Source organism: Pithys albifrons, chromosome 11, assembly GCF_047495875.1.
Source record: "Pithys albifrons albifrons isolate INPA30051 chromosome 11, PitAlb_v1, whole genome shotgun sequence".
In the NCBI taxonomy this organism is placed as follows: Eukaryota; Metazoa; Chordata; class Aves; order Passeriformes; family Thamnophilidae; genus Pithys; species Pithys albifrons.
In genome coordinates this window covers 5112031-5135553 of record NC_092468.1, presented here as the reverse complement: position 1 = coordinate 5135553, position 23523 = coordinate 5112031, and the positions used below count along the sequence as shown (strand labels likewise).

Here is a 23523-nt window from a genome sequence, read left to right as displayed (position 1 = left end):
GAACACCACTCTGGGGCTGCTCAGATTCTCAAGCACGTACACACCGTGCACTGACAGAACTGCTGGGTCTGAGTGTATTTGCCTTCTTTAGGCAATTGAGTAACAGACAGAATAAACATCACACCAAATACTAGAGCACACAGTCTCCCTCCAACTGTCTGAATTCCCATGATCCCTCCCCTCGGTCCCAGCCTCAGAAACAACCACTACACTTGTTTCCAAACTGCCATGATCCAAACAGTTCCAAAGAATCTCCACCATGGCCCTGTACAGCTTAGAAAATCTGGCAGCTGGGCTGCAAGGAGTTCAAGAGTTTCTTCTCTCATGGCAGGATTGAAGACTGGAAAGCCACTAATGGAGCAAACAAACATTGCCAAGTATTTTTTCTTCCCCTGAAGGAAGCCTTTAACACCTGCCAGAAAAATAGAGGTTCCCTGCACAGTCACCGTACAGTAACCACATATGAGTAAGAGTAAACAAAGAGGAGTAACTCCTAACACAATCTGTTTGTCTAGACCAGATAATTGTATCACCTTAATGCAACATGATTTTGTAAACACAGCTTAAATCAGCTGGAGTTAACAATAAACTATCTTGGCAGTATCGTTGACATGAGGCTGGGAAAATATTTTTCAGAAAAAAAAGAACCATTCATAACCATCATTGCTCATAAATGCCACTAATGGATTCTTCCTCATTTCTTCTTGCAGTCTCAGTCACCTATTTCTATAACACATTATTAAGTGGCAGGAATTCAGAATTATTAAAATGTCATAGAATAAGCATGAAATACTTCAGGAGCTGTTTCATAATTCTTTAAAAATACAGTATTTGGTTTCTTTACAGCTAAGAACCTGTTGTTCTGCTGCCTATTATGAATATACGTGCTACTCCATCTGTGAAGTATTTCTGATGCAGCAAGGAAATGCTCTGAACACATAATATCCCCATCCACATCCTCTGTGGTGTGCTGGACACTTACATGACTTTGTTACAGAAAGAAAGGCTGAGAAATGCTATGGTTTCCTTGCCACAGCACATTAAGTTCTCTTCAAGACACTGCTACTGTATCAAATACCTTAAAATCTCCCCTAGCAAACATTAAACTTAAAAAACTATTTATATTACCTTGCATGTAGAATAACTTCACTTACCTGAACAGTCATCTATTTCATAGCACTACAGTGATCTGTGCAAAAAGACTCAAGTCACATTCTCATGACACCTGACAGCTTCGTGGGTAGTGGGGAGGTACAGAAGAGTAACTGTAGCAGCTCCAGAATGCAAAGTAAAACAATCTGCAAGAGATTTTCCTCTGGACATGTGTGTATCAAACATCTGCACAATGAACAATGTCCTTCTCCTACAGAAAAAAGGAAAAGAAAACCTTTCCTCACCTGCGTGGCCTAGTTCTGGGAGACATCATCTCGTTTCCAAGGATATGGTATCTCCGGGCTTCGTGCAGCAGCTGATAGCACTCTGGGGAATTCTGGATCAGCTGGTCCACTTCCACAGTCTGCACGAAGTAGTTGGGGTGCAGGAGCGGGAGCCTGACGTGTGTGAGCAGTTCGTGGAGCACCGGCCTGCGCAGCTCCACGGCGCGGTACACCCAGCGCATCACGGCCTCGAACACCATCTCCTCCTTGCTGATCACCAGCTCGTCGCTGCAAATGTAATCAATGAGCTCATCCTTCCCCAGCTCCAGGAATTCTTCGTGCTGGGACACATCCTCAAATGTCTGCAGCGCAAAATTCCTGCACTTGGTGAACAGTGTCTTGAGCGAGTGCGTGTCTGCGAAACGCTGGATTCCCAGGCAGTTGCAAGGATCCAGCTGCTCTTCCAGGAACTTGGCGCAGGCATCACGCAAAACACTGATCTGAAAGAGACTCGATGTTTCAAAGAGATACTGCACGTTCTCCGTGGTGATTTTCACCTTGCCCGTGTACACGTACTGCAAAAAGCAATCCATGGCTTCGGCGAAGATGCCGTTGATCTCCACCAGCATCTCCCTGCTCTCCCTGTGGTCGTTGCAGAACATGGCTCTGAAGTAGCTGCTGCAGGCCGAGAGCACGGCGCGGTGACACGGGAACTCCCGGCCCTCCACGCAGATAATCACGTCAGTGAACAGCCGGCTGTCTCGGAACTCATTGAAGATCTGCAGGATGCTTTCTGCGTGGGAGGAGCCCGAGGAGAAGTCGAAAAACTCAGGGCCTGACAAGGATTTTGGGTCCATTTCAAAAACCTTCCGCTTGGTTGCAGGGGAGTCTCGTATCCCGCTATCCTCTCTATTCAGTCTGCGTCCCAATATTAGTACCATTGTTACATCAGTTGGCTATTGAGTCATTGAGAAAAATTTGCAGAGTTTCTCCTTCTCGGTGCTACAGTCTGAAAAATTAAAACACTTCAATATTCAGTCTGGCACAGTCTCAGCTTCACCAAAAGAATTAGACAAGATACTTAGAATCATAGAATCGATTAGGTTCAAAAAGACCTTCAAGATCATCAAGTCCAACTCCAGTCCCTTTACCAGATCATGGCACTCAATGCCACATCCAATCTCAGTTTAAAAACCTCCAGGGATGGGGAATCCACTCCCTCTCTGGGCAGCCCAGACCAATGCCTGATTACTCTCTCTGGAAAGAGTTTTTTTCTGATATCCACCTTCAATTTCCCCTGGCAGAGCTTGAGCCCGTGCCCCCTTGTCCTATTGCTGAGTGCCTGGGAGAAGAGACCAACCCCCACCTGGCCAGAACTTGTCTGGTCACTCTAAGAACTGGAGTAATTGTTGACCTTTCTTGGAGGTGACAGGGTGTTACAGGGCAAAGTACCACACACCCTGCACAGGGCAGTGCAGCACTATCTGCCACACTTCAAAAACAAAATACACCCAGAAAACAGGTGTCCCAGATGCCAAGTTCTGCATGTCCCAGCACCACCGGCATTGCACAGTGTACAAGATAAAAAGCTCAAGATTTCAGCTCCAGTAAATCACCTGATTGGCAGAAGCCAAAGATTTCCTGGATAAAAATCCAGAGCTTGGACTTCTCACTTTTTTCAGCGTAATCCTCACTTCAACTGGAGCCTCCAAGTACTACTATAACAGCACTAGTCAGAAGGAGGTGGGGGGAAGACTGAAATTCTAAAAATAAAAATGCAGTTGAGAAATCACTCCCTCTTCATTATTAAGTCTACCATAATGGAGTCTTATAATACAGGTGTTTAATAACATTCTGCAATCTCAACAAATAACTTTCACTATAAGTTTTTACCTCTTCATTCCTAACATCTCAAAATTAGTTCACTGATAGTCTACGAGTCAATTACAAATGAATGTGAACTGCTAGAACACAACACAGAATGAACTACAGGTAAAACTACTGGAAATAAGAACCAAGGGCAATTTGCTGAGGAGAGGGATATTTTCTGTTACCTCAGGACTACTGGCAAAAAATGATTAGCAAAACATTTTGCTTGAACACCTTCCAGTTTCAAGTACAAGTGTAAACATTCAGTGTGCAAACACACACTCACACCATCAGAGCACTGAAGTTGCAAAAATCAAACACTCAAATGTTAGCATATGCCAATATTAAAGTTTCTAGGTGAAGAATATGCAGCTGACTTTGCAGACAGTGCACGTTAGAGGTAGTGAGATCAACCAAGCTGGCAGCAAAAGGGCTTTTTGCCTCTTCTGACCTTAAAAATTAACTGGATGAATGTCCACCAAATCATGAGACAGCAAGAGGCTGGGCAAAACACCCTCTTGGACTTGACATTGGTACAATCCCAAATGCTTGTGGTATTTATTTGTATGTCTGCAAGGACACACATGGAATTATTTTGAAGTTTTATAAAGGGATTTTTTTTAAGTCTCATGAAGGTTATATTCAGTTTCCTTGAATACACAGCCAGGAAACGTCAACTCCTCACAGCAATTTCATTTCCTGATGTGCTCGCATCCTTGGAGCTGCAATTACCCAGTCCCAGACTGGCCACGTCATCACCTAATATAGAACACAATGAACGTGCTTTTTTTAAACAGCCTTTTTACACAGCACCTTTAAAAGGCACCATCAGAACAAAGAGCAAGGAAAGAATGTGTGCTGTGTCTTTACTCATTGAGAAAACAGGCTCTAAAACTATCATTTTCCCTATAAAATTTTTTACACAAATTTACAAGGTAGGTTCTTGGTATGGCTAATTTACCCCACAAAATTTTAATTTGACTTAAAATAGGACCAGCTGTCACTCTGATGCCTGAAAAACACTGTTGCAACAAGTCTATCTGATAACTGATTGCTTCAGAGAGGCCTTAACGAGGCATAAATGGACAGTCTGAGGTGTAGATGATATTCCATCCAGGGTATTGCACAATGACTTTACCCCTTAGTGACGCAGCCGGATACAAAACAAATCCAACCCACACCAGCAGCACCTCACAGCAATGTTGCAAACACCCCTATCCCTTACACTGAATTTCATCTGCAGCCAACTGCACACTACTAGCATGAAAAAATGGGCAGAAATAATGGAATGGCAGCAGAAAAGAGAATTGTAACAATGAAAACATAAATACAAAACCCTACAGGCTTGATTCCAACGTCACAGATTTAAATCAGAAGAATTTCACAAAACAGAGCTTTACCAAAGTTACCTGAAATCAGAAACAACACCCTGACACACTGCATGAAAGGGGGAAAACACAGCAATTAAGTAACAAAATTTCAAGATTAAATCTTTCTCATTATGTGAGAAGTTAAGCCCTAAGACGGCACTGTATTATGCAATCAGTAATAAATGGAAACAAGAGCTCTGGGTTACAACTGCACACTGAAGGAAGCAATGTCTTTATGCTTGGAACATAGAATTAGTGGTCAGCAAATGATTTATTTTTCTTAATGTCCTAATGGTTTAAAGAAATGGGGGAATAAAAAGAAAATCCACGTTTTATAAACAAATCAAGGGGATAAATACTGTAAATTCACAAATAACATACTAGAAAGGAAAAAGAAATCCACTCCATTGCAGAACTTACTGCCTTTGAATGTACTGTCCTTGAATTCTGTCCAGTTAATCACTTCTGCAGGTTTGCTTCACCAAAGCAATTTCACAGGCCTATCAGTAACACGTCACATGTTCAGCTCTATCACACATATGTGTCGCCTTCCTGCAAATCTTGCTCTGGCAGGTTTCAAATGACACCTTCCAGCTGCCTGCCCCAAAGTGGGAAAGGCAGAGGGGAACCTGTTCCTGGGGCTTAGCAAGGGGGGAAACAAGGGGAGATATCCCTGCCTCCACCTTCCCTTTGTGCAGAGGTACTTACACACCTTACTGGCCTACAGACTCTGCAATATAAAGCACAAGTCATTTAGTGAATTTAACACTCAAATCTCTTCAGCAAGTTTAAACAAAACAAAAGAAACATGCATTTTTCCCGACAGCAAGTATTGGGAATTATTAGATCAAAAAGATCTAATAATCTAATATTAGATCTAATAATCTAATCTAATCGCAAAAAGCACTAGATGGCTTGTCTCAACAAGGGTCAGCAAGGATAGACTTTAAGCAAATTAGAGTTTGCCCATTCGACAAAGCGGAAAGGAAAAACAATTCACACTTCCAATCAACATGTTTTAGAAATGCTTTACAAACACAGCCATGGCTCTGACACGGTCGTTACCTGCACACACACGTCTCTGAACTGCGCTGGCTTCACCCAAATTTCAAGTTCCTCTATTCCTTCACCTATACTGTCTTTAGGCTTGTCTACACAAGGTGTTCGTCTGAAATAGCCTAAGAGCCCAATTTAAAAGCAGGTAAATTAGATATATAACATGTTTGCCCTGACACTCTCCAGCAATAAATCTTTCTATGCAAATTACTTTTATGTTGCACTGAACTCCTCCCTCCTCCACTGCAACATCCTCATGCAGTTCACCCCCAATCCTCACCCCCAGCTCTGCCAAGAGCTGGCAGCTGGTTCTGTGTGACCTGTGTGCCACAGAGCTCCTCTGGCCCGCCAAGCAGAACAGAACTGACAGCAAACAGCAGAGCAAAGACACAGAATCATAGAATCGACTGGGTTGGAAAAGACCTCCAAGATCATCAAGTCCAACCCTTGGTCCAACTCCAGTCCCTTTACCAGATCATGGCACTCAGTGCCACGGCCAAGCTCAGTTTAAAAACCTCCAGGGATGGGGAATCCACCCCCTCACTGGGCAGCCCATTCCAATGCCTGAGCACTCTCTCTGCAAACAAGTTTTTTCTCATCTCCAACTTCAATTTCCCCTGGCAGAGCTTGAGCCCATCGTGCCCCCTTGTCCTATTGCTGAGTGCCTGGGAGAAGAGACCAACCCCCACCTGGCTAGAACTTCCCTTCAGGTAGTTCTAGACAGTGCTGAGGTCACCTCTGAGCCTCCTCTTCTCCAGGCTAAACACCCCCAGCTCCCTCAGCCTCTCCCCATAGGGCTTGTGCTCCAGTCCCTCCACCAGCCTTGTTGCTCTTCTCTAGACCCGCTCCAGTACTTCAATATCTTTCCTGAACTGAGGGGCCCGGAACAGAAGGATCGGGGCGAGGCCCTTTGGTAACACCTCCTCACCAGCTCTGCCTTCAAAGCTCCCCCTCGGGGTGCAGTTTCGGGAGTACCTGAGGCTGGGCCGGGGTTGTGCTGCTGCCGGAGGAGGTGTTTGTTGCCCAGCCCGTGCTCGCCGCTCTCTCCTGGCGTGGGGTATCTCCTGGATCGCCTGTGAAGTGAGAAAAGGAGGTGCTGGGAACAGGCAGCTGCCCGGGGAGGGCAGGAGTGTCAGCACAGCCCTGTGGCTCGCTCAGGGTGGGCACAGTGTCTGCTGCTCCCCAGGGCAAGTCAGCAACAGCTCCCCCGAGGTAACACAACCAACAGAAACGATGTTTTCATTCCCAGGCACAGGAACTGCAACTCAGGGCTGGCCACTTCTAGTTATTCTGTGTTTTCAGGTAACACGATCTGCTCCATCTCAGTTGGCTGGTGGTAACAAGGCAGAGAAAACAAACTCCCAGAGTATGAACTGCAGCTCACTGGCTAAACCACAACACGTGGTCTTTTTGTTTTTAAAGGAAGAGAGAAGAAAAAAAAAGGGTAACCTTTCCCTCGAGCAAAAAACAAACACGTTTATTTCCCTTTTGTCTTTGATATACAAGAAGAACCAGGAAGTTGCTGGTTTAAAAGCACTTTTGTAAAAACCAAAATTATTCTTGTTCTACAAGAAAAATTGAGGATTTGAATGCCTAAGATGAAATTTATGAGAACATGGAGTAACTAGTAAACAAGAATTCAGTGATGGAGCTGATTGACACGATAAGGAGTTAATTGCACCATAGAAGGTTTTTATTCAAAGACACGATTTAAAAAGAGAAAGAATGCCAGAATTCAGTAGTTATCCAAGCTAATGACACACAAAAACAACCCCTGAATGCCCTCAAACGTCACTCAGCAAAAAAACAGGAACTGATCTGGACGTGAGAGTCACGATTATTGAGTAAAACAAAACCAAAACAAGAGGCGAAAAGGAACACCTCTGAACTGTGCAGAAATCTTCAGGTAAGCGAAGATCTGCGTAAGTGCAACAGCCCCTGAGAAGGGCACACACCACTGGCGAAGGCACAGAAGGACGGGGGGGAAAAGTACACTGCTTAGTGTTGCTCATGTATGGGAAACAAACAAAAAGTCACAGTCCTCCACCGATTTTGTCAAAACAACCTAAACCAGGAACCGAGCCCCGGCCCATCCCGACAGCGGGCTCAGACAGCCGCCTGCACAGCCGGCCCCGGGCAGGGTCCGCCGGGATGGAGCGCGGCCCGGGAACAGCTCTGCCCACCGGCACCCGAGCCGAGAGCGCTGCAGGGCGGGCCCGCAACCCGGGGGAGCTGCCGCGAGCACGGCTCGGCCCCTTGGGAACAACGCGCCCCAACCCAAGCCCCGCGGGGCCGGAGGCGGCGGCACAAAATGGCTCCTCCCGGCCCGCCCTCCAGCTCACCTTCACCCCGGGCCCGGAGCGCGGCCCCCCCGCCCGCGGCCCCGCCCCCGCCCCCGCCCGGCCAATCGGAGCCCGCGAGGGGCTCGGGGGAGCTCCGCGTTACGAAACGCCGCGGCCGCAGCGGCGACCCCCGCCGGACCCGCGACCCCCGCCCGGGGCCGCCACTGCCGCGCCCGCGGGGGCAACACCAGCACAGCACCACCCCATGCACAGGACACGCACACAGCCGCGGATCCCGGCGCTGCCAACAGCGCTGCCCGCAGAGCCGCGGATGCGCTGCCCCCGCCGCCCCGACTAACGGTGCCGCCGGCCCCGCGCCCCGGCCGGCCCGCGGCAGCCCCCGCGCCCTCCCCAGAGGGGGGCCCCGTCCCGCCGCAGGGCAGCGCCGCCCCCCGAGCCCCGCACTCACAGCCGGGAGCGCGTCCCGCCGGGCTGGGGTCGGGCCGGGTCGGTGGGAGCGGAGCGGAGCGATCCTGAGCGGTGCAGAGCTCGGCCTCTCCACCGCCGGTCGCGCTGCCAGCGCCGCTCAAAACAAAGGGGCCGGCGGGGCATGTGACCTCCGAGCCACCGCACGTGATGTCACCGCCCCGCGCGGCGCTGGGAGCTGTAGTGCCACCCCCCCCGCTGCCGAGAAACGGGGCTCGGCGGCCCGGGGGGAGCCGGGCACAAACGGCGGCGACGGGAGAGCCCCGGTGGCAGCAGCAGCTTCTGTCGCAGCGAGATCTTGCCATCACCTTCCCTTTGCCGGGAACAGGGGCAGCCTATCCCCCGGGGTGCCGGGGCCGGGGGCAACCCATCCCCCGGATGTCGGGACCGGGGACGGCCCGTCGCCCGGGATGCCGGGGGCAGCACACCCCGCGATGAACCGGGGCCGGGGGCAGCCCATCCCCCGGGGTGCCGGGACCGGGGGCAGCCCATCCCCCGGGGTGTCGGGACCGGGGGCAGCCCATCCCCCGGCGTGTCGGGACCGGGGGCAGCCCATCCCCCGGGATGTCGGGGGCATCACACCCCGCGATGTGCCGGGGCCGGGGGGAACACACGCCCCCCAGGTATGCCCGACCCTACCGGCCCCGTGAACTCCTGGGCAGAAGCTTTAAGTGGATCGAAACAAGTGGTGCATTGGGTTGGCACCTTCCACGGTGATGGTCCCCTTGTGCCAGCCCCGGGGAGCCCTACTGAAGTCCCCCAACAAGAGTCATCTCCCAGACTAAAAACAACGCCGGGTCTTGGGGTAGTTCTTCAGACTACATGACCAAAATCAATATTACTCCATGAAAAAATCAGAACCAAAATTGAATCTTAGTCTACCTGAGCTAGAGCTTCACCTAATTCCAAATTTCCAGTTGCGCTCCAACAGTAACAGCGGAGTGTCCCTGTCCCTGCCGACCGCAGAAAGCCAAGGTCAGCTTTAAACTCGGCTCTCACAGCTGGGGGTCGCAGTGGTGGCAGCCACTCAACTGCAAATATAAAAGCAGGACCCTGGTGTCATCGCCCTGCAATTTCAGGAGCAGGTCTGAGCCTGTCCTGGAGCCCAAATTCACTTCATATCCAAACTATTTGGACACCAGCCCATGCTCCAATACAGGCAATGGAACATGCCTGGGAGTATGGAAATTTATTTTTGCTCTGCCCTTTAGCATAAGCAAACTTGCAAGCCCATAATGCAGAGTAGGAAGGCAAGGGCAGAGACATGCATGCTTAAATTAAGTTCATTACCTCTTACTAATGAGGCCTTACACAACGCCGTGGAGCTGATGTAGGCAGGTAACTGGCTGTGCTCTCCTTCCTAGAAGGATGACCTCCCCATCCAGCCCCTTACTGCTGAGGGAAAGGGAGAAATACAAGTTCTTCTATCAGCTCCCACCTACTTTGCTCTCCTTAATGTTGGGTATCAATCCCCATAATATATCTTTACCTTTGGGGAACCTCCTCAATCTTTTGATCCCAGGATATTCCTCCTTGGGCCCTTCCTGGGAAGTGTACCCAGCCTTGTGCTCCGGGCAGCAGCTGACAGTGCTCTGAAACTGTAAGAAGAGCAGTGTGTGCTCAGGACTCCAGGACTGACCCCCTCTGGAGCCAACTAGGCTCAAATTTTCATAGGCTAAATGAGCTCAGCTTTCCCCCGAGGTCAGTTCAATTGCAATTTTGCAAAACAGAATTATTAATTAAAAAGCTAAATTCTAAAAATAGACTGGAAATGTCCATTGATTTTGGTAGGTGAATTGTTTGCATAAAGATCTGAAACAGTTGAAACCTTCCACCATTTTCCTGCCAAGCTAAAACTCAGAGCTGCTTAACAGACTGCACTAGAAGTGAGAGCATTTGGTCCATTCCTTATTCTCTGGTTGGAAAGCAATAAGGACCCCAAACTACATAAACAGCAAAGAGAAAATCAACAGCAAATTCACCTTGTAGAGTATACATGTGTTGCAATAACTTATTTCACCCACTGAATATAGAAAAGGTTAATAACCTGAAGTCTTACTTGTTAGAAAGACATTAAATCTAAGAAGCATATGACCTCAGGAAAATGTTTTGCTTAAAATAGATCTCTTATCTGGTATATCCTCTCATCTGCCCCAGTCCTTTGAGTCTGTAACTCTTTGGGTCAATATGAGCATGTAGAGTTCACTTGACAAAACATAAGCAGGATTAAAGGTATGAGTCAGAGGAAGGAAAAATCAAAACTGGATCAAGATACGTCTGAACTGGCTTGAAGGAGCTATCTGAAGAGACAATGTTTACTCCAATAAAAACTGCACGTGGCAAAAATACCTTGTGTGAAGAGGGTAAATGGGATATTTAAAAAGAAAATACTAATTAAAAATGCTCCTTGAGCAATCAATCGTTTCATAATGTGCTCATGTATGCATGTGGTCACATCCAGGCACTTCCAGTTCTGAAAGCCAACGTCACCGAGGATGTCTGAAATTAAGGATACTTGAGTTGCCACTACATCCTATTGCTCTTCATTCCTCTGCTAGCAGGGGCATTGGCTGTTCTTTCTCAAGCTGCGCCAAGCATTTCTCTCAAAATAAGCAGTTGCTGCCTGAGAAGCTGAAACCGATTATTAAAGATTACTCATTCCTATAAAGCTTCGTTAATACTTTTTTTTAACAACGTAAAGTACTTGTAAAGCATTTAGCCAATGTTTTCCAAAGAGGTCAGTGATTTTGGAGATTTTGAAGGCTTCTTCAGGGCACTGGAAAGGTTAAAACCTAAAATTAGAAGCTTGTGTGAAGGTTTTGGCAGGCATCCTACACTGTTCATGTGTTTTTCTGGTGGTGTTGGATTTGAATACCACCACCTCTGGGCACTTTCCAGACACACTTCAAAGATGCAGTGGGCAACCTAAACAGGTCTGTGCATTCCTCCAGATAAAGGTATTAACTATTTTGGGAATTGCAGGCCAGTATGCTCCAGAGAACTTTCCTCTGCTGTGGGGAGCGTGGTGTCTCCTTACCAGATTTTTCTAAAATCAAGGAAAACCTAGGACGTTTTCAAGTAGTTCGTACTCAGAGAAAACAAAACCAAAGAAAATCCATGATTATTGCTCATGCACACCTATGCTAACCTGTCTGGGGAAGGGCTCGGAGCTGAACAAGGGAAGAGATGAAAGTGAGCAGCAACAACCGTGAGCAGGAAGCTGAAGAAGAGTATGGAGAGACCAGCCCAAGCACCATGTCCCTTTCCCTGATCACTGCTCAGAGGGAAGAGAGCAACATTAAACTGTGAATAACATTAAACACCCTGAATGCAGCACAGGGATGGTCTCACCAGATAAAAGAGAGATTTTGGCCATTTGAGTTGGCACAGATGAGTGCAGACTGACAACGAATACGGAATGTTATGAAGAGCTGTGCGACAAATGGAGCAGAGATGAAATAAATCCTTCAGCACAAGGAGGGATAATAGATTCTGACCTTTCTGTAATAAGTTTTAGTGGACAGAAAGCTTCAAAAAGAAAGAGGTGTTGTTGAGTGACATAACTGCAGAGGCTGATGCACGTAGGCAAAAAATATAATAACAGAAGACATTCATATTCAGCAGGAGTACAAATAGTCATTACTGAGCAAAAAAAAAAAGTGACATTAATAGAAATTTGTGAGGAGAAGTAGAAGAGTGAGTTCAGTAACTATTGCAGAATTTGCTTTTTGAGTATGCCAGGAAAAAGCACTAAGCTGCAGTAAGTGAAAAGTAAGACATATATGGGAATAGCATTTAAAAGAAGAGGCTGGATTAAATGAGGCTGAAAGTACAGCAAAGTCTCTTTATGTCATAAAGGTGTGGTTCTTCCCCTCTACTCTGCTCTCATGAGTCCTCATCTGTAGAACCATGTACAGTTCTGGTGCCCTCAATATAAGAGGGACTTGGAAATGCTGGAGCAAGTCCAGAGGAGGCCACAGAGCTGGTAAGGAGAGTAGAGCACCTCCCCTATGAAGACTGAGAAAACTGGGGCTGTTCAGCCTGGAGAAGAGACAGTGCTGAGGTACTACCACAGGTTGCCCAGAGAAGCTGTGGATGGATACCCTATTGCTGGCAGTGTTTAACGTCAGGTTGGATGGGACTCTGAACCTGGTCTAGTAGACGGTGTCCCTGCCTATGGCAGGGGGGTTAGAACAAGATGATCTTTAAGATCCCTTCGAACCCAAACCATTCTATAATTTTATGATGAAAGACTTCTTAAAGTAATACAGAGGACACACTGAAATTTGCTAAAATCCTTCTTGTGACTCTAAACTCTTTCACCATCATCCTACGAAAAGTCCTGTGGGTCACGTTGACTTGAGCTGTCTGCTGGGATAATCAGCAGGTACATTCATTTAGCCTGGAAGGCACTTTTCCAGGACCAGTCCCTTTCAGCCTCTCCTCTTCCCATCACCTGTTTGAAATGGCACCTGCACCAGGAAATGTCCCCTGCAACACGGATTGCTGCACTGGCACTTGGATAGGAAGGGCCCTGGCAAACCAGCACTCCCTCTCTCCAGACACCTCCCACTCACCATTGCCATTTTCATTACCTCCTGGCTGACTCTTTTCCTCTGGACTCTGATGCTGCATGTCCGCTTTGCTCAGGCCATTAATGCTTCCCTGAATGTCTGTCTGCTGCTTTGAGGTAGGAGGATGAGCACCCTGCCAAGGGAATGAAATGGGATGTCCTCTACAGCCAAATGCAGTGTTCACACGCCCAGTGCCGGCGATGGTGCTGTCCCCCCACCTACACATTCATTGCTCATTCCTGCTCAGCCAGGGAGGCACTGGGATTACAGTGTAGTGCTTCCCCGATCACAAAAGCCACCTGGTAAAACATCAGTAGCATATTTACATATTCAGCCCTGCCATCAGTATTCCATATCCCCCTGTACATCCTGGTCCTCGCTGGGCTAGCTCATGTTCCCATCCCTTGCAAATCCCCTCTCTTCCCACTCATCCCAAAAGCCATTCACCGTTGTAAACACCTCAAAACAAGGCCCATGCCAACAGTCCTCCTATGCAGAAAGTATGTGTCTAATTTTTTCCACCCAGTATCTCCCATGTTCCAAGACTGGGAGATGACTATGGGAGTGTAATTGCAGAGCTGAGAAGAATGAATATTGCATCACTACTGCCATAAACACTGAACTATTTCTTTTTGTACAGCACTTAACAGTATTGAGACACCATGAAACCAATGCCTAACTGGGGAGATAGAGTCTGCTGTGCTGGTGTTTGTCTGGTTCTTCTCTTCAGGGAGAAATAAGAAACAAAGAAATAAAAGTAGGTTGAGCTCTTGGTCACACAGGTGATGACTTGAAGGGAGTTGTTCCTGCACAATGGCAGATAGACACACACAATCACTAGCCCAGCAGTAGGTGCCTACAAAAGCAGTTCCCAGAGCTGATGTGGTGTTACCACCATGTTCCCACCCAGCCCTGCAACCTCAAGCCCAACCACAGCCCCACAATCATCTGCATTAGCTATTCTCTCACAACAGTACTTTTTCACACATCTCTATGCCACAGGCCTTCTCTTTAAGCCATGGTGCCACAGAGCACCCCACAGCACAACTCCAGCTCTGCCCTTCAGCCACACTTAATAGCTCTCTCCTCAAACCATTTGCCAATGCCAGCACCATTTAATAGCAAGGAGCATTGCACCTCTTCCCCTTTGAGTCCTTCAGGCATTTCACAAGTTAAATAAATGCTTTCTCCAGCTCAAGTGACCATGAAAAGCTTTGAATGACAGTGAAGAAAACAGGCAGGTTTCAAATAAACAGTATTTTGAATTGGCATGTGCATTCCACTCTCCCAGAGTAGGGAATCTCAGACTTGCAAAGCTACCAATGACCTCCATGCTTGCAGATCCCTGCCACCAACTGCTTCTGGTGCCCCTCTGGCAATAGGCTGAGGAATAAGTTTAGAAATCGCTTAGCTTGGACTAATACTCTTGCTACCTCCAAGAGTGACAGTGGGACAACAGGTTTCCAGCTGCAGGACCAGCCATGCTGCATGCCAAAGCTCTCACTCTGGTCTGTGCTGCTTGGGGTGATGCTTGGGCAAATCTCTAGATGACTTTTGCCATCTTATGTTTTTGGCTCCCCCCTCATGCTGGTCATCAATGAAACTTCATCACATAAAGTTGATCCAGGAACAGTTAGTTTCCCAGTAGTTCCACAATTTCTTCCTCCTGTGCTTGCAACCAGAGCTGCTGAATGGCTCAACACCTGCACTCTGAGACACACACTCAGCTGCTGCTCCATTACTGGCACAGGGGTGCAAAGCAATCTCTCTCCAAGCTGACTTGGCTCTCAAAGGATGGAGGAATCATAGGTGCCGGAAGGACAACTGACAGGTCTGTCCTCAAATTCCAGGCTTCCTGTACCCAGCAGAGCAGCACAGTAAAAAGCCCCCTGCTATCCAGAAGCCGCTGGTGGGATTCACCAGCCTGGCATTCCCATTCTGAATGCTTGTCTAAAAGTGGTGGCTGCCTTGGGCATGGAGAGCTGGGGAGGGACGTGGAACAGCTGCTGTGCCAATACAGCTGCTTTGGAGCAGCATCCAAAATCCCAGCCCAGATCGACACCCCGGTCACCCGCTCCTTTGTAAACAAGCTTTTCGGCACCTGCTCTGAGATCTAAAATGGGGCTGTTTCTGAACCTGAAATACGCCTATGGAAAAGAGTTGTGTGCTTCTCTAAAAGAAGCTCTCAGCTCTATTAGAATGCTCAGCCAGACTAAAGCAACTTCAGATCACCAGCCCTGGACAAAGATTTGTCACACGAAGACAGGAAAGAAAATGTTAGCCAAAGTAATCCCAGGAAAAACACACGTAATGAGGGTTTGCAGATTCCAGTGCAGCAGCTAAATCAACACGTTGCTTTGCCAAGAAAGCATTGTGAAATGTGCGGTTTCCTCTTTGATCCTAAGCCTTCCCTACCCATCTATTCATAAGCAGTATCATTAGACAGAAATGATTGTAAAACTAAGATTGGTTTGTCAGTGAGCTTCTGATAATAAAAAGATTGGTTCATCATGTCAGACAGCTACTAGACAATTCTGGCACACATCAATATGGTACTGAACCTTGAGAAAAATGGAAAATGTAAAATATTATGCATGGTATGATAGGTTTTCTTGGCCTTACTTACTAACATTTTTATGTATAGGAAACAATATTTTGCAATTTTTTAAAGGGAGGAGACTGAAATGAGGAACAGATCATTACTACAGGCAGGAAGCAATACAAGGCAAATACATGTCTTATTTCTTTAGATATGTGCTATATTTATATTATTCATATTTTTCCCCTAAAATTAAATACAATAAAGCCCTTTTTTTTTCCTAACTCAGAATGCACTAACAAGTGTCTAAAGTTCTGAAGAACTTCTGTCTTTCCCCAGGGCAGGTATTATGGAAAGAGCACTGAAATATTAAAATTCTCCATTCTCTTTTTACTGGGAAAATTAAATATTTCTTAAATCAATACTCATTGGCAGAAAAATTAAAGCAGCATTTCTAAAGCTAAAATGCTATGATTTGAAGTTTCATATTTTGAGAAGTTACCTGCTTTCTCCAGCCTAAGATGATTTTGGTCCTCTCTTTTTCCAATGTCACATCTCCAAAATGTCACACGTAGTCAGCTGGACCTCGACTCCCTCCGGGACTGAGCAGCACTTAACTGAGCCTCCGAGCTGGGCTCCACCTCCCGGCCCTGCCAGCACAAGATCCGTCACGGTTTCCAAACTCCAAGCCTTGCAGTGTTCCCGAGCTCTGTGCCTGGCCTGGTGCAGCTGTCCCAATGCCCTACATTCCAGACAGCTTCCCTGATGGATTGCAGAGCTCCAGACCTGACAGCTACCGAGGAGCTCTCACAGCACCTCCCCGGGCTCCTCGCTCCTGCCCAGCCGCCAAGGCTGGCACAGCAATGCTCGAGGCTCTCAGGGTATGCCAACACTCCAAGGGAACCGCAGCCCGAGGGCTCCTGTAAGGACATCTTGCCCTGTGCTCCTGGAGCTTCCCTGCACGCTCCTGTCAGAGGAAAACCACAGCTTCCCAGCAGTGTGGCATGGCCAGCACTGACCCCTCGCTCCCCGCTGAGGGGTGACACTACAGTGTGCCTGAGTCCTGCTGCTTTTCGCCATGCTCAGGTGCCCGCCCCCAGGGTGGTCAGTGGGTGCCCACACAGTGCTGGAAGGCTGAGGAGGGACCAGCCTGGGCAGCAGGACGGAGCCCTCACTGCCTGGGAGAGCCTGGCACGTGTTCTGCCTGGCCTACATCACAGGGAGGAGCAGAGCTGGGTCTGGAAAGCTGCAATGTGCTTTTCTGGCCACTGCTGCTCGGAATCTGCTGTGTCCAGAGGCAGAGAGTTATGGCTGTGTTAAGCCAAGGAGACTGATCAGCTAAAAAACAAAATAACAAAGGCACAGGCTCCTAATAGTGTAACACCTTCAAATTTGACACACAGGCAATTAAAACACATTCAGATAATTCCCTTCCTCAACAGGAAATACAACATTTTCAGCACTTCCTCTTTTTATATTTAAAAATACTGTGCTTCACACGATGCCTTTATTTGCATGTGGATCGTAACAACTCACCTACACTGTTTCTAACTTTGGGTCATTCATAATTCAGTTACATAAAAGACAATAACGATTTTTGCTACTGGTAATAATTAGCAAGATGTACATTTCTACAGCATAGTGAGTCTCCACTCAGATTAATATTTTCCCACCTGCTCAGCTTCTTAGCTAACAATCTGCCAACTCAATTCCTCCACAGGCTGCAGGTTGCTGGAAGCTGTGAAGCAGGGCTTACCCATATTCCCTGGCTCACACCATCTCATTCTAGTGGAAGGTGTCCCTGCTCATGGCAGGGGTGTCTGAACTACATGGTCTTCAAGATCCCTTTCAACCCAAACCATTCTGTAATTCTATGATTCTACAACTAATGTTCAATTGCCTTTAAAGCTATTTAGTGATGATGTCTCTGTGAAACCAGTTTCACGCAAGTTTAGATTCCTTGCATAAGAGATAGTTAAGACACCCCACTGAAAAACTGCAAAAGTTCCATTTTTAACAGTATTTTAAAACTTGCTGGAGCTTCAGCTGCTGTAATGATGCGGAACTAGTTGAGAACTATAATCAGTTTCTTTTAAACTAACGTTCAGGTTCATCAGGCGTTCACTGTTCTTCCCACCGTCAAGCTGCAGGTTTCAAGGTCAGGTGCGAGCTAAACAAAGTAGCTGTGAAAGAAAAAAATAAACTGAAAATCAGACAGATGTAGGTACTGGCTTTACACTGGAGAGCACGTGTGTGTGGGTGTGTTGAGTCAAACTGCACGTGGAATGAAAGTTATTATTTATTTATTGAAAACACGTTGATTTCTGCTTCTTTCCAGCTTGCTTCTTTCCTCCCAGACCCAGCAAGGCTGAGCTTTCAGCAGTCAGCTGTCAGTGAGCTGACTGATTCTGCCCTTCATTGTGTCAGAATAGGAGACACAAGAATTGATTACAGGAATTCTGATGTTCCAGTGATAAACTCATGTTCCAAGAGTAGCAATATCTGCTAATGACATCCTTATTTTTTTGATAATTAGACAAGCTAGAAAATGACCCCACATCAGCCAGGAGTGGAAACTATATCATACAGTGGACAAAAGAAGTTACTGATCCTGTGAGCTACTGTGTGCACCACACAGAATGTCAGCTCCCTCTTGTAGAGAGGTCTGCTCCCCTCCCCATTATCATCTGCATAAAAAAAAAATCTCATTTCGCTTCACCATGTTTAGAATGGGCTTCATTTGAACATTTTTATTTTCCTTTGGGTCCTGATTTTGCTTTTGGTTCCTTTGCTTTGGGACTGATAGACTCAGTCTTGCAGAGAAGAAAACAAAGCTTGCTGAGGATATTCAGGAAGTGATGAGGGTACAGGGCACACAAACCATCACACTGGCTTCTCATCTTATGGTCTTCTCAAGTAAGAGGTTGAGAGTCTTTATAACCCAAGTAGGAAATCTGTGTTGCAAACCAGCAAAAGCCCACTACAAGGATGACAAGGACCACATTGATTCTGGGACCAGCATTTCTAAGCTTCACACATTTGAAAAACCAGAGCAAAATTCGGTGACAGCTCTGGAGTGTCACTCAGAGTGTGAACTCATCAGTTAGGTATGTGTGCATAGAACCATCTGAGATCCACAAGTATTATGATAAACAGAAGTCAGCATTGCTCTAGACACCAGTCTGAGATTAGGTTTATTTCCCATGGTTTGGGGTCACCCTGTCAGCTTTTCACAGGGCCCCTTAGCAAATTCTATGAATAGGCTCAAGAACTCATTTCAGTTCAACCAATGTCCCATCAACATCAAGCACTCAACCACAGACTGCCACATAGCTCACTATAAATGGCAGTTCCCTCCATTTCCCAGCTTCTGCCAAGCACAACAGCTCTCCTTCATTTCAAAGGTTACTTTTGTTGGTCAGGTTCTGTCAAGTCATGGAACAAGTGCCTGAACTATAGTGCTTCTTGCTGAGGTTGTGTTTCTTACCTTGCATGATGGACACCTGCAGCAGTACATGGAGGTGCACAAAGAATAAAAGACCAAAATACAAACAAGGACAACAGACTTCTACTTCTTCTAGCATGGACCTAGTTCCTGCTGTCCACTTATGGAGATTAAAGGTATAATTTACTTAGAGGAAGAATTACTTGTGCATAAACAGCCACTAAGTAATAATACAGAGAAGATGCTAATAAATTCTAATGGGTGGCACAGCAGCCAGCATGAGACAGGTGACCTGAACATCTTGCTACATAAACTAAAGCAAGAGGGAGTCTGATGCTGATGACAAAATCTTTTTGTGAGTAGCACTGGCAAAATCAACAAATCAAGATGAGTTAAAAGAAAATTGGGCACTTCTTTCCTACTAGAAAGTAACTTTAAGAATGTGATTTCTTTCCCTGATCACATAAAAGAGGAAATTTTGTTTCAAAGACTGAATATCTTGAGGACAGCAAAGGGAAGCACTGTCTATCCTCAAGAAAAACCTGTAGCAGTGTAAAGTGTTGACGAAAGAGCATCATCCTTCCTCTAGGGAGAAGAAAAAGCCTGTTCTGAACAGGAAGGTTCATTACAGCAATGCTCAGTTGCCGTGGCCAGCACCTACTGTATTTCTTTTGAGTCCTACCTACAGCCACATTCCTAGGCTTCAATCCTTCCAGTTTCATTTGGATGTATCTCATCCCAGGCTATAAAGTCTTAAAATACAGCTCTAAGTGATGTCTCAGCTTGCTCTGCCTGTCTCTTTGGGAGTGACCACACTGCACCCCCAGACTGCAATTCAGGTTCTTCAAACAGAATAAACACTTATTTAACTAGCAGTCTTCCTCCACCACTCCCTTAAAAGCCTATGAACAGGGAAGCAAAGATTCCCAAGCTCAGCTGGCCCATCCACACATCAAGATGGCCTCTACAGCCAGTGGCACATGATTAGAGTAAGAACCAGACCTCAAATACTGAACCCAAATAATCTGGCCTTTACAGCTTGGTCAGCTGGGACCTGTCTTTTATAAAAGGTGAAAGCACAATTTGGAGTCACTCATCTGCATTGTTAGCACAATGCCTGACTATCCCAAAGAAAACAATACATGGAAGTGGCATTTTTTCTAGAAACATCCCAGTGACTTAAAATACATGCAAAACCACTCTGAGCAAAAGATGCAAAGTAATAAATGCAGCACTAGCAGAGTAATACCATGAAGCTCTGAAAATAAGAAGTGATATTCAAGAGTGGGGGGATGACACAGGCCACCTTCGCACAGTCATCATTGTTTGCTGATTTTGAACCATTGCAGCTGCTCAGGGAGAAGATATGAGAAGGCTCAAGGAGTTGTTTTTGAAATAGAACGTGTTGTTGGTTCAAAAGAGGAAGTAAATTGTGGTGAAACAAAGATTCCAGTTTGCAGTTTATAGAAAATATGATCCATAAGTTCTGGATGGATTTTCAAAAATTAAAATTACATTTGTTTCCCCAGAGCTAAAACAAGAATGTGCTATTTTTAGCAAGTGAACATTATCCCAGTGTACTGAAAACACAGACAAAAATCCAGCAACTTTCCAGGGTTGGCAAGATTATCTCAGGCCTGAGCTATCTTACTTTGCAATGCACTAGAAAATAACAGATGGTAAAATGAGCCTAGATACGTGTGTCCAACTGCCCAGCTGCAGTCCCCATCTCTCTGCTCCCAGGAACTGGCTCTGTGCTCCCCAGCAGGGTCCTCTGCACTGTGAGGGTTTTTTTGCAGTGACTGTTGTTTTACTTGAAGAACTCAAAAACTAAGGCTGCTCTCCTGCTGTTGTGTCCTCTCCCTGCTGGGAGCCAGGACCTTTAAACAGGCCCCCTCAGATAAAAGCCACAGCCACCAGGAAACATGTTGGGGTCTGAACATGGAGCTGTCAACATGTTGTTGGGTGGCTTCAGCTTTGAAAGTTATCTGAAGTAGAAGAAATATAAGATGGAATAGCCAACAGCAGCCACTTGGTCATGGATCACACATGCTTGGAGTATCCCTGGTGGTCACAAAATGTCTGGAATATGAGGAGGAAGACAAACAGCAAGGAGGCCTTTGTGGGAGCTTTGCAGTGACAGGACACTTATAGGAGAGTTTTCTTCCAGATCAGAAGTATGAAGTCATTGCCATCTACAAGTTCAGCAATCTACTCATTTCTTAGAGTAGGAAGTTTCCAGATCCCACTGTGATACCAGGATGGCTGAGCATCTTCTTTCTCAGACCGAAAAACCTCCTGCCAGTCTTCATCTGGTCTCTTCCTCGAGGCAGCCACGCGCTCTCATGTTTCACAGCTGGCCCCTCTCAGACTCATCAGGTCCATAGGGCTTGGTTAGCTGAAGTACAAGGACTGTGGGAAGCAAAACAAGTAACAAGAACTGTCAGATTAGGTTTCTGTGTTTCTGCCTTTGTTTAGAGAATGCCTCATCTCCTTGCTCTTGATCCACTGTTGGTGGGTGTCTCAGGTGGAATTTCTTCTGTCCCTCCTCTTAGTCATGGCCTCAAGACTATGGCTTTTTCCTGTGACTGCCCAAATCTTTCCCTCTCCAAGATGGGAACCAGGACTCCTGGCCAGTCTGGGCAGATTCATCTGGCATGGTCAAACTTTACAGTGCTGAAATGCCACAGTGATGAGACACTGGATTCAGGAACAGACAGTTGAAAATGGGCTGGTGTTGGCTACAGATCAACTTTTAAGCAGGGAGCATGATCACTGGGGAACAGAAGATGGTCAGGGCAGGATACAAAGCAGTCTCTGAACTCAGCTCATCCACTGTACTATACAGAAATTCATAGGTACCAACAGCAGTTTGTGATGTTACAGAGCTCTGTAAACCTACTGTGTGACACAAGTGGTGGATATACATTATTTACCCAGTAATTCCAGCCAGTTATCCCAAGCTGGTACAGAATTGGAATAGGTCAGTTCAGTATGTGTAAGGTAAAGACAACAGACAAACGAGTCATGAACAGACAAGCCTTCAACTCTTACCAGATTGAGTGGTTCATTCAGCTAGCAGGTAATTCTTTACTGAAAACAGCAGGAGTGCAGCCAGAACAAGTCTCTAAAGGCCAAAAAGAAGAATGTATTTGGAAGCTGCTACCATGAGGTAACAATCCGGATTTGCCTCAGGATTAAATAACACTTTGCTGCTGCAGTCCTGGGTGATGGAGCACTTCAGGCAAGCAGCTGCCTGACTGCTGGGTTTGGTCCCTTATACCTGCAAAGACAAAACAGTGACCTCAGCACTGCCCTGGTACTTCCCAATGAAACTAGCTACTGCATTTGCAGATTAATCTCTGAGCAAGGGATATAGGCAGCCCAATGTGGGGCCCAAAGTGTTCAAGATAAAGACAGATTTAATTGGGATATGCTAGACTGAATTTATAGCTGTTAGTGCTGCTTGGCTACTCCCGAGCAGGCTCCTGTGCCTGCCATGGGGCTCACTTTCCTGACTGTGTATTAGAGTCCAGTTTGCTGGTGGTCACTGATGACTGTGCTGCTGATCACCTCACTGTGCTGTGCCTGGGAATGCTTTGGTTACTCCATGGGGATGGGCTGGCCTGGCAGGTGGCCAGGGCACCCCTGCTGTCTCTGGGCTGCTGTACTGGCTGGAATTCCAGTGTGAACTGAAGCTGACGGGACTGTGGCTGAGCCCACGAAGGAGCAGACATCCACCTGCAGCCTTTGGAAGACCTCATGCCAGAGCAGGTGGATGCCAGAAGGAGGATGTGACCCTGTAAGAAGCTCGTGTTGGAGCAGATTTGCTGGCAGGACTTGTGCTCCCATGGGGGACCCACACTGGAGCAGATTGTAAAGAACTGCAGCCCATGGGAAGGGCCCATGTTAGAGAAGTTCAAGGGAGAGTGTCTCCAGTGGGCAGGACCCCACACAGGAGCAGGGGAGGCAAAGACTCCCATGCAGCCCATGGTGAAGTTGCTGTGCACTGCAGCCCCTGGAGGACTGTGATGTGGGCTGTGCTAAGGGGGGGCTGGCAGGAACCCCTTGTTGCAGCCAGGCTGGGGATAAGGGGAGGAGTTCATTGCAATGGTAACCCCTGTAACCTGGCCCCAAAGGACTAGGGCTGGAGATTGTAATGGATAGACCTTTAAATTGTTGTCAGCCATGATCTGAGTTGTACATTACAGGAATTACTGTTACAGGAACCACCGGAACCAGTGGAGGGGAAGCCTTACAAGAAGCAGTTGCAGTGCAGGATTGACTTGACCCGAACTGGTTTTGGTGCACAGTAACTCCACACAACACAGCACCTCTCCTGTCCTGAGTGACCACCAGGACAGATGGAGCCCAAAGTCACAGACAAATTAACTCAAAGGACATTCTGGGGACATATTATGAACATTTTGCAGGGGTGGTCCATAGACTAAGGGAATGACATCTCTGTATTATATCAAAGGGTGGGAAGGGGTGAGTGGTTAATGAGATTGTATGGAATATTGTGG

At 46.8% G+C, this 23523-nt stretch overlaps 1 protein-coding gene across 4 annotated transcripts in view; it reads right to left on the bottom strand.

Annotated features, from left to right (window-relative positions):
* KLHL24 (kelch like family member 24) overlaps positions 1 to 16236 on the bottom strand; it is a 30261-nt gene extending 14025 nt beyond the window's left edge. Inside the window, exons 1-3 of one of the 4 annotated variants that reach the window (XM_071567057.1) lie at positions 8423 to 8550; positions 6647 to 6744; positions 1398 to 2385 (exon numbers count right to left, since the gene is read on the bottom strand). In XM_071567057.1, the coding sequence (XP_071423158.1) occupies positions 1398 to 2317 (920 nt within the window). In that variant the 5' untranslated portion in view covers positions 2318 to 2385; positions 6647 to 6744; positions 8423 to 8550. Of the gene's footprint in view, positions 1 to 1397; positions 2386 to 6599; positions 6745 to 8422; positions 8551 to 16054 lie in introns of those variants that run through there. The other 3 variants (XM_071567060.1, XM_071567059.1, XM_071567058.1) reach the window with 3 other exon arrangements.
* Between the last annotated feature and the right edge of the window lie 7287 nt (positions 16237 to 23523).